Source organism: Myotis myotis, unplaced genomic scaffold (genome assembly GCF_014108235.1).
Source record: "Myotis myotis isolate mMyoMyo1 unplaced genomic scaffold, mMyoMyo1.p scaffold_m19_p_11, whole genome shotgun sequence".
Lineage (NCBI taxonomy): Eukaryota > Metazoa > Chordata > Mammalia > Chiroptera > Vespertilionidae > Myotis > Myotis myotis.
Genome location: NW_023416315.1, coordinates 24920893 through 24932492, shown reverse-complemented (window position 1 = coordinate 24932492; position 11600 = coordinate 24920893). Strand labels below are relative to the sequence as shown.

Genomic DNA, 11600 nt, shown 5'->3' with positions numbered 1-11600 from the left:
TCAGACTCAGATTTAGGTGTCTCATGTAGATTTCTGGCTCTCCAAGTCAGTGCCTGACTGTGTACCAGATGTGAGTAGGGAAGGAGGCAGGTTTGAAAATGGCAAGGTCCCCAGCCATGTTCGCTCGGTGAAGATAACCTGAGGATGAAGGTTGAAGGCTCATGGGAGAGGAAGGAAGCGTTACGTTTGGCTTGAGCGTCACTGCATTGAGAGTGACAGAAGATCTTCAAACACAGGTCTCCTTGTGGTTGCACGAAACAGAGGCGCCCTCCCAAGAGACAGGGCTGTGAGAATTGGGCACAACGAAGGCAGCAGCTGAAGCTATGAGAACGGATGAGGCAAACGTTCAGATCAGGGGGTCCATGACGGGGCATGAGGGAATCCTCACCGACAAGAACCAGAGTAAGAAATACTTGGCAACTTGAAGAGCATGAAAATAATCAGGTTTCGTCACAGACATGGAGGGCCAACCAAATGAAAATAATTTCCCCAAATCGATTAAAACAACCTGATGTAAAAGAGGGAAAAGGACACTGTACAATCCCTGTAGATAGAAAGGAAAAGCACTGGTATTTAATCAAGACTCTGATCCTGCTGGCTTGCCGGGCCGGGGGGGGGGGGGGGGGTTGGGGGCGGGGGGGGGGGGGAGCAAGTAAGAGCTAGGTGCTCCAAAACCTGCCGACAACACACTGGGCCACCTAACTCTGCCCACTGGGGGGCGAGACGAGTTCTACATACACTTTCCTCAAGGCACCCCTTACACAGCTTCCAGCACCCACTGCAACGTTTCCCTAAGCCTTTTTCCTTTTCTTTCTTTTTCCTCTTTAAACTGATGTCCTAGCAGAAAACAATGCAGTGACACACAGTTGTCTGACAAAGTCTCTGGCTATTGTACCACCTTTCATGATTTTGCTTTCAAAAAAGACTCGCAAGTTTTCACTGTGCGACGGTATTTAGGAAAGAGCAGTCAGCACAGGTGGCTTCCACCTTTTTTGTTTGGCAAACACAGCACCGTGTGCACGCTCTCCACTCGAACCACTGCCGACAGGCCTGGTCTCTCCGAACGCCCGGAGAATTCGGGTGACACACGCCCTCTGACTGCCATCCCGCGCCTGTGATCCGAAGGATGACAGTGAGGGGCGATGAAAACAGCGACAGCTTATATTTACTGACAGCGTCCGACGCGACATTAACGCGTCGAATCCTCACAAAGGACTGAAGGTAAAGCCCCGGCAGGACAGAATGCGGAGAAACACTGGTCCAAAGAACATGCACAACTGTCCCACGCTCACAGCTCTGCACGTCACAGCCAGGATTCCAACCCGGGGAGCCCGGTGCCCTCACCACTGTCCCTCTGGCACCTCACCCGCTGGAGGGGACTTGATGTTTCTTACAACCCGTCACAGTCAACGTGCCGGGTTCCCGGCACAGGGGGCGCCTGCAGCCACGGCTCCTCTTCCTGGGGGCCTCACTTACCCTCCATCTCAGGACTTGTCAGGGGAGCAGAGGAGAGGGCTGCTCTCTGAGGGCGGGGCGGGCGGGCAGATGCTGATGGGAATAAGGCCTGGAAGCTTCTGGCAGGTGGGGAGGGAGGAGAGGCAGGAGAAAGGGGTTCAGGTGACTGAGGGTTCGGACCCTTTTGCGTGGCAGGGGTGTCATGGGAAAGGTGTGAGAGATAAGCTAGGAGGTGGCTGAGCTCAGACACTGGGTGGGAATGGCACGTGCCAGGCCCCTTTTATCCGGAGTCACCCGGACACACTCCGAACACTTCACAGCACAGAACTGCCGGCGAAATGCTCCATCTGAAGAGATGGCAAGTAGGAGAGCGAGAAGAAACACACAAGCACCCCGCCATTCCTTTTAGTTAAATACCCCACAAAACTGCAACACTGATCCGACTCTAAGGCACGTACACAACCCACAGCGACTCAGTTTACCTTCACACACCTGTCGGGTATTCCCTCTGTGGGAGGGGACCACCATCTCCAAAAACACCACTTTCTACAGACTATTCAGCTGCTCGGGACCGAGAGCCTCAACACTTCTGTAGGGTTTCCGCTTTCTTAGCAGAGTCCACAGCACAGTGGCGGGGCGAGGGGGAGGAGGAGTATATCAAAAGGCAAGAAATTCAACTGGAATGCAGGAAAGCTGACGGCTGGTAGGAGCCTCAGGCTATGTGGTTACTTCATAATCTGCAGGCTTGTTGGGTACTGAGGACCTCGAAGAATGAGAGATGGGAAGCCTAGCCCTTCCTAACACCCAACAAGTTCAGTCCAGTCCCTTTAACTAAAAGGACCCAAAGCAGTGAGCACAGGTGGGGTGGTGGGTGTGTGTGTGTGTGTGTGTGTGTGTGTGTGTGTGTGTGTGTTTTCTAAAGTAGTTTATTGCAACTTTTAAAATAATTTTGCAGTTAAAAAAGCCTAACCATTAATGTAGTTTATTTTTTCCAAAATGTCTTATTCTCAGGCATGATATATACATATTTCAAATTTTCATCCTATTTTCCTTTGGAAATTATTTCAGACAAAAATGGCAGCTTTAAATACAAAAGACTGCTAATGATGTTTATTCTTGTAGTCACAAACAATTAATGTGAAGGAAAAATAAGTGCTTATTTAACTCAAGAAAACTTCTAATGAAAAAAAGAAAAATGCGTTTAAATTTCCTAGAGCGAATGGGTGATGTCTAGTCAGTAGAAAAAAAGGGGAATTTGTTGTGCTGCCAACAAGGAGGTCTCGATAAGCTCAGTGGAGCAGAAAATTGCATCCGAGCTAAGTTGTAGGTGTGAGACACCTGACTGCATTAAGTAGTTTTTGGGGAAAATCACCACTAAACAGCAGAAAGCTCTGCTCATATCTGATTAAGTTAAGGGGGCATTGCCAGCTAATTTCTCATTAAAAACATCTGTTTCAAAGTTTTTAATTCCTAAAGTCATTCCTTTCTAAGAGCTGTCCTCACTCTATTTTTCCTATTTGTGTCTAAATGAGTCTGTGATCCTCCCCTGCCACTCCCGCTCTCCCGCTGGATGTGTCTCATTTGCAAATAAAAATCATAAGCCTGAATAAACCTATCCTAAAAGGAAATAAATGTGGAGAACCAAAGGTCCCTTTAAGTTATTTTGCTATTACAATCTCTCCTTTTCCATCCATGTACATTTAGTGGACTCTTTTCAGGGTGGATGAAGTGTCTGTGCACCTCTCAATTGTTCTAATAGATTATTGTCTTTATGGTTTCACAGAGATGCTTGCTTTATGCCAGATGAAGACCAAATGAGTAGCTGCAAGAGTGAATAGCAACTCAGTAATTCTCCAAGCTCTGCTGTTCCTGAGAGAAGCCGAAGAGGGAATATCAGCTTCGCCCATGGGGTGGGCAAAGGGGGAGGATGGCCGGGCTAGCCAGCCCTCCAGCTCTAGGTAACTCATTTCCAGAATCACATCTAAGGACCCAGTCATGGGGGCCTGGCCCAGCCAAAGAGCAGAGGCTATGTAAAAAGAAAGTGTTTCTATAAAATCCTTTCAAGGAATCACAATATGGCCAAGAAAAATGACCAAATCCGTCCTGGCCGGATGGCTCAGTTGGCTGGAGCATGTCCTGTACAACAAAAGGTGGCAGGTTTGATCCCAGTCAGGGCACATACCTAGGTATCGGGTTCGATACTGGGCTGGGGTGTGTGCGGGAGGCAACCGATCAATGTTTCTCTCTCATATTGATGTTTCTCTCTCTCTTCTCTCAGATCAAAAAGAGAGCAAACCCCCTGTGGAAAGCTCACAGGTAGGACATGTATGGAAGGTAAGAAGCATAGGCCAGATTGAAATGAGCTTACCCTGCATGAATTCTCTGGTGTGAAAGGACCGCGGAGACCTCATCAGTACATTTAGCCAACATGTCTCATGAGGTGTCATTTACGGCCTGTGCCCCACACGGCAGCAGGTGTGGGCTGCGGCTCTGAAACTTGGGCTGCCAACGTGGCACCCAACTGACTGCCTCTGGGGTCCTGCATGCCAGCCTGGTCTCGGTTGAATTGAGTGGATTGTAAACTCACAGAAAAATAAACGGCGCATAGGAGCAGGTGAAGTAAACACACAACAGTTTGCAGTCCTAAATTCTGTGAGTCGCAGAAAATGCTCTGCTGTCTGCTCACATGTAAGTCCGTATTTTAGGCAACTCAGAAATAACGGCGCATTTGAAAAGCAACCACAGGGAAACTCTGTTAGTTCTGAATGTCGAAATTATTCTAAAGTGATAAACTGAACCCTCTTTTGTTGTTGTTGTTGTCTTCTACAGTTATAACGATGCATTTCTGGAAGATGGAATTATAAGTAGAAGAGAAAAAATCGTTACCTTTGAGCAGTAAGGGCATGAACGGGATTTTGGGCGGCTTCATCTTTTTGAACGCATCTCTGTAGGCTTTGTGGTTCAGGGAGGGATCCTGCGCAGCCAAGCGGATCACAAAGAGAAAGAAAAAAATCAATCTGCTATAGAAACAGCTCTCAGCCCACGTTGCTATGCAATTTGAACATGATTTGGATATGGAGACGTCTTCCCTAAGAACGAAGGGGACAAAGGTTTCCTAGGGAAATAAACTCACTAAATTAGGGCAGGAAATCTAGGTAATGAGTGAAAGCCAGCTTATTGGTTTACAATAATGGGAAGTGGCTGCAAAAAAGAGAGACACCTTTTGATGGCCCTATTCTTTTCCTCGAGTCAGTTCTGTAAGTACAGTTTCCTCCACATAATTTCTGTCATGAGGAAACCCTGGCGTCTTTTGTCAGGGACACGGCACAGAAAAATGCCCTCGTGATGCACAGACAATGCAGCGAGCATAAGAGAACCGCCTTACTGTGTTCTGGAAAGAAACTATGATACATTTTGTACCTGAGCCTAAGAAATGGTAAGAGGACAAGAGAAGGATGCATAAGCCAGTGACTGCACACTAAATTTACACCCGTGCACTTCATAGGCTTGGAGATGGACCACACGTAACAATCTGCCGGCTGAAAACCACGCCAAAGGGCCATTCTCAGTGCTGTGTTCCACGGAGAAGCAGCATTAACCGTGTACTTGCTTCACTTCATAAGAAGCAAAGCTACATGTTCAGGGCGGGTGAATGTGTGTGTGTCTAACTACCTGCCCCGATGGAGTGCAGGTCCCCTCCTTCCTGTCCCCGCCCCCCTGCCCCCCCACTGGAATTTAGAAGACAATCAGACGCTGGCAACTCATTGGAAGGATAAGTCCCCTCTGGGTCAACTACTTACTGTTAAACTTTCAAGTTCAGAGAAAAGTTTCTTAAACTTCCCAGGGATTTTCTAAAAACAAAGACAAAAAAACACACACAAAAAGGTCAAAGAGGTCAGCTATTTTGAGAGGCGACCGGGGAAGGGTTCATGAAGTTGTGCTGACGTGTGCCGTGGCTCTGCACGTAAATCTCTCACGTGGCTCTACCCTGACTGCTCCCCGTCGGCGGTTTTCATCACCCCGTAATGTGGCTGTGGCTGTGCATCGCTCGGGAATGTGGCGAAAACCAGTTTAAAATACGTAACAGCCACGTGACTGGCATCGGGCTGGTTAGACATTCCACACACGGATGATTTTTTTTTAATAAACACTTGGATTTCAGTCCATGTTCTACCTTCATCTTCTTAAATAGTCTTGCTGATTGGGAATAATAATGTCAGCTGATATTTTTTGTGTAAATGAAATAATGATGTCTCACTGCAGAGGGCTTACGAGTGCAAGGCTGTGAAACCCTCCATGATGAAGCCTGCACTTTGACAGGTAGAATGACTGGGTTACAAAGATCAGCCACACGGACAGGCGGCGTGTAAGTGACAGCGATATGCCATCCTTCCCATCACAGCTTCGGGCCTCAGGAAGAAGAGCCGGGGTTTCCCAGCCGCCTGTCAGGTGGTCAGCTACGTGCAAAGCTGGGTGCCTTCCACACTGACGTGGTCAGCAGATGGTCTGCCTCTGAGTTCTGCCTCCGCCCCTTGCTGGCTGTGTGGATTGGTGTGAGTCTCAAAGTCCTCCGACTGACGTGGAGACAAAGCCTACGAAGCGCACAGTTCATGGTTGGTGCTGAACAAATTCCAGCCATGAATGCCAGCGCCCATGTTCTGGAAGAGATCGGTGGGACTTTCTGCTTCCAAAACACATCGAAGTCATGGAGGCAAACCCTACAGTAATTAGACTTGTAAGTTATTTAGAAATAGACGTTTCAATTTGATGGTTTTGAATTTGGACTCCGTTTAGCACAGCACACAGACAGTTTAATATGTTTGGAAACTACTGTGATACAGACACACCTATATTCATGAATGGAGGACAAATCAAATGAGAAAAGGCAAAATGCAGCCATCTGCAACTTACTCCCACCGTTCTTCCGAGCTGCAAATCTTAGTCTGTTGGACATGACACACGAATGTCCCAGTGGCTCCTCAAACTCAGAGCCAAACTGGTCACCTCCAGGGGTCAGCCATGAATGGGCCAAATCCAGTTCACAGCCTGCTCTTGTAAATAATGCCCGTACTGGAATGTGGCCACGCCCACTCATTTACATACACCTTGTGCTGACTCTTGCACTGCAGTGGCAGAGTGGAGTCCCCGAAATAGAGACCGCAAGGCCTACACAGCCTACACACATTTGCTGTCTGGCCCCTTACCTGCAGAGCTGGCTGACCCCGTTCTATTCCTTTAAATCTGCTCCTTCCCCTATGGGGACCGTGTGCTCACTCATCAGCAGGCCTAACGGTCCCACGGTCACTTCTGCTTGGTGCCCACCCCAACCCCCAGCAACTCCCAACTCAACCTCTAAGCCCCTGCTTCTCAGAGCTTCTCTGTAGAGTCTTCTCACTCCTGGGAGGCAGAATGAGTCCTCTACTTGCTCCTCTGCGGTCCGACTGGACTTGGTTCAGCACCTCCTCCATCAGAGCCCCTCTGTTCCCATCTGTCTGACCGCCCTCCTTCTGCCAAGGTGAAGACGCAGTGTCGTGCACAAAGTAGGCAGCCAATGTGCTCATGGGATGGATGCACATGGTTTGGATTTCATTTCTCGCCCCCGTGCTTGCAAAGCAAAGCTTTTTTCCAGGTTTAACTCAAATTCCACACGCCTCTAGCCCTTGCCAGCCATCTGTTCCTCCTCTGGTCAACCGGGGCATTGGCGGCCCACCTCCTTCATCTTATGATGTGCACACACGGTCTCGTTTGCTTTGCCAGAGCAGGCAAGCCTTTCGTTTCTTTCTTTGAACCTTCTTAAGGGGCAATGGCCCCGACCCTCAGGCCACCCACCCCGATGCCTTCCGTCAGGGCATCTCCCTGACCCACAGAAAGTGAACCTGCAGGTTGCCCTGAGACCTACGCTGAGACCTAATGTAAGAAAAGGAACAGGGCCTATCGGCTTCTCTCCCACAGGAGTTTGCATTGGGACCCACGAAGGGAATGAGCAGTTACTGATCAGAGCTGAACCTGGGAAGATGGAGAGAGACCAAGGAGGCCGAAGTGAGCACATGCAGGCTGGAGCCAGGAGGAGGGGTAAAGAGAAGGGGTGAGGGGGCGTATGGTCCACAGAGTGAAGTGGGCAATCAGCAGGGAACAGGGAGTGAAGGAAACAAAAGCCCAAGGAGAGAAGAGCCCCACCTCAGTGCCTGGCTCAAGAGGGATGCCCCAACTGCAGCTCTTCCCACATATACCCTTCAAGTCCATGTTTGAGAACTTGGGCTAACTTTTGTGGGCCTCTCCATCTTAGAACCTAATCAGGCTTCATCATATAACAGCAACAGAAGCAGAACCAGGATTTGGGAGGCCTGAAACGTATAGCATTTTGTGGGCCCTCTTTAAGAAAATCAATACAAAATTACTTTACTTTTGCAAATTTTACAAAGATGTATATTGTCCATGTGAACACACTGCCAGGGGCCCAGCAAGTGTGAGGCCCGGAAGCTTAATTCGTCAGCGTCTCAGCCAATCTGGACACACGGCCCGCAGGTGAGCGTTTGAAAGGACCACCATTGGTACCCATGCCACCTCAGGGAAGAGCCGAGGAAGACCAAATCTGCAGGGGTCATTTTACAGTTCTCATCGCTTTCATACACATTACACAAGCGTTTTGAAGACCATTTGATTAAAACAGTCCCTCCCAACTGGACACATTATTTTTTATGTAAACCCTTTAAATCAATTTACGCATTGTAAACAAAGGCTTTTTGCGGGCCGTCTCCCATTCAGCTTTATCTGTCCCTCCCACTCCCCTCTCTGTGAGGACCCCAAGGCTCACCTCCCAGGTCTGCGACAGCCGGCTGACAGAAGCGGTGTTGAGACCCATCACAATAGCAAAGAAAGAATTCAGGTTCCTCTGGGCTTTGCAGCTGCGGCAGAAAAGAAAGCAGAAGGCACTTTGAGGCAACATCCTTTCTCCAGGTGATCGCAAAAGACACAAGTGAAAATACTCCCTGAGGCCAGAGCTCAACCTCAAGGGCAGGGCTGGACCCTGCTCTGTAGCCCCCACACGCCGTGAGCACCCCAGTGGGAGGGTGGTGTCCCCGCCAACGTTTCTCATAGAAATGAACTGATTTCAAAGGCTTCAGCCCATCCTTACTTATCTTTAGGAGAAGATCTATGCTCTGATACCTTCTGACACTTCAAAAACTTCCTCCTTTTTAACCATCTATTTTGGATGCATGTACAGTTTCAACTGAAAATTCTCAAACTCGTCTTCCTCTATATATACTATACCCTCATCATGCTAGCTCTCCAGTTCCGTCCCTTTCATCAGCAAGCTGTCTATTTTTTGATAGACAAGCCCCTCTCCCTTCACAGGTCTAAGTGGCCCCACCCATTACACTCAGACATACCTTCTTTGCTATCCACAAAATTACTACTATAGTCTGGATATACGTAAAATATGGCCCATACTATGAGGATACTGTCTCATTTAGAGAGAGAAGGAGATAACATGCAAAATGAGACCATGCTGAGCTCCATTCACTCTGCAAGGTTATCTGTTGTGCATGACGTCAACTTCGCCTTTGACTTAATTGGTCAAAATCCCACCAACATTCACAGCCGGCTGTGAATGAGGGCGTCCGGAACAGCAGATGGAGGCATTCTGCCCATCACCCAAATACCAGGTAGGCAGCAAGCCATTCAGATGGCATTTACTGGAGTTGAAACAGACTTTTGGGGGAAATGGATTATTATTATCTATATATATAAAAGCCTAAGTGACTATCTGACCATTAGACCATCCAACCCGTAGCTATGATGTGCACTGACCACCGGGGGCAGACACTCAACGCAGGAGCTGCCAATCTGCAGTGACTTGGCAGCTGCGGTTCTTGGGTGATGCACCCGGAACCAGAGAGGAGGGAGCCCAATTCTGGGGTGCGTCACTTGAGAACTGCCCTCTCACAATCTGGGACCCCTCAGGGGATGTCAGAGAGAGCTGGTTTCAGCCCGATCCCTGTAGGCCAGGCCTAGGGACCCCACCCTCTAGTTCATTATAAAAAGGCTTCTTCTTCTTGTTATTCAGTATCATTTATCTATGTGGGATCTTACATATAATTCTCATCTTTTTATCGTTTAGCCCTCCATAAATAATTTTCTTGGCCCAGATCTCTTTTTCACTCAGACTTAAAATAAAAAGGCACCTATAACTAACATCTGACTCTGTGAAAAGGAAAAAAGAATTAAAACAGACACGATTTCTTTAGAAGAAGAATAAATGCAATACAAATATTGGATACCATTCCAGTCTGGACTCCTCTGTGACTGAGGTTCATTCATTCCATGGTAAGAACAGACTGGCTGACACTAAACATGCCAGTTTAGCAAAACTCCTTTGTCTGTGAGAGGGAATAAAATCTACTCTACCCACAGGGGTGGGGGATGGGATGGTGAGAAGGAAGGGAGACATGAATATGCAAATAGGATGCCTGAGGCAGGGAAAACACTTCGTGATCACGGAAATTATTGTTTTCCCTAGGCTACCCCTACCACTGTGATGATAAAGAATTTAACTTCGTGTTTCTATTGCCATTCCAGTCCACGGGCTAGGGTTAGAGACCAGGACCGTAAATAATTCAAGATCATGGGGCCATACGGAGATGTGAACAGATTTCATTTCCCTGAGGATCCATATAATCTTACACTGAGAAGAGAGCTGTGTGGCGTCATTTTACTCCTTGAAACATTAATCTCCCATTTCTCCAAGTAACTGGCATTTATAAGAACGTGTGTTTTTTTATTCAAAAGAGCCTCACCTTTAGGTATTTCACAGGTTGTTATGGAATGTATTGGCCAAATTTAAAAAAAAAAAAAAAAAAAGAGGAACATTTAACATAAGAGCAGCCCAAGATTAAGGCTTCTGTGCTTCCCTTCCAGGCACACCAACCAAGTCAGGCAGCCCCACTATCTCTCGCCAATAAATGAAACACTCTGCCTCTGGGGTCTTCTCCCTACGGTTCAATCTACACGCAACTCTCAGGCCAGCCTTCCCGAGGAAACACTCCGAGCACCCGCTTCCTGCACAAACATTTTCAGTGACCCCCTACCGCCTCCTCCAGGCAGTGCAAACGCTTCCATCTGAAATTCAAAATCCTTTACAGATTGGTCCCATCGGCCTTTGCAGATGAATCTCCCACAACTTCCTTCCAAACACCCTCCGCGAGGGTCCCACTGGGTCAGGAACCACGTGTGCTCTGCCCCCAGTGAACGGACAGCTGTCCACTTCTACGTGGAATTCAAATGCAGCCTCACATGTTTTCACACCCTCCTTCCCACCTTGTTGGTATGTGAGCTTCCCCTCCTTAAAGCCCCAGAATGTGAGCTCACACCGTGACACTCCCCCGTCCTAATCTGCACGCTGGCTACCTGTGTTATAAAAGCGCTGCCCCGGCCCCCCGCAGACTGCAAACCCCCGCAGGCAGGAATGGGGTGTCGGCTCGGTCTGATTTCCCCACGGTTCCTGCGTGGACCCGCACCTATACTGAGCGATCAATAAGTATTTCCTGAATGCTGGTCTGACATGTATGCAGAACAATGATACAAACAGTATTCTGGAAGCCAAAGGAGAAGTAAAGTGGGAAGGCTGGGAGGGAGAAGGAACGGGAAAGATTCCGGCTCCTGCTGCCCGCTTCCATTGGGAAGCTGTCCCAGGAGCGTCTCAGGGCACTGATCTGGTATATGCAGAGATGCTCCCAGAAAGTTACTAAAATGTCATTCCACCCACATTTACAGAGTCCCTGCTAGTCACCGAGTCTGCTTCCAGGCTCCCAGCACAATGACTGCTTAGAACTGGTCCCTGTCCCCTGGAGCCTCTCATAGCCCAGGGAAGGAGCCCTATATAAACAGGTAAGTTCAATAAACATAATAAAGGCGTTTTAAAAAAGCAAACAAAGCATGAGTGTGTGTGTGTGTGGGGGGGGAGGGGGCGGGAGAGGGGTCTGGGTAGGGAGTAGTTGACCTTTCATTTGAAACTCAGTGATGTCGTCAAGAAGGAAGAAAAACTTGCCCTACATCTTAAAGAGTGACAGCAATCTGCGGGGTGGAAAGGGCCCTTCTTAGCAGACGCAACACATGTCCATGCTTGGAGGACGGTGTGCCTGGGA

The 11600-nt window shown here is 48.4% G+C and overlaps 1 protein-coding gene across 13 annotated transcripts in view; it reads right to left on the bottom strand.

Moving 5' to 3' along the window:
- Nucleotides 1-11600, bottom strand: part of RAPGEF5 (Rap guanine nucleotide exchange factor 5) — a 196217-nt gene that overhangs the window by 11466 nt on the left and 173151 nt on the right. For 9 of the 13 annotated variants that reach the window (XR_004970859.1, XM_036327925.1, XM_036327923.1 and 6 more), the window contains 3 exons: nt 8270-8360; nt 5256-5306; nt 4342-4429 (listed from right to left, as the gene is read on the bottom strand). The exons of 2 other annotated variants lie outside the window; for them this stretch is intronic. Coding sequence is in view for 8 of the 11 variants with exons in the window: in XM_036327925.1 (XP_036183818.1) it covers nt 4342-4429; nt 5256-5306; nt 8270-8360 (230 nt within the window). In the remaining 3 variants the exon portion in view is untranslated. The remainder of the gene's footprint in view (nt 1-4341; nt 4430-5255; nt 5307-8269; nt 8361-11600) is intronic. 2 more of the 13 variants (XR_004970860.1, XR_004970862.1) reach the window with 2 other exon arrangements.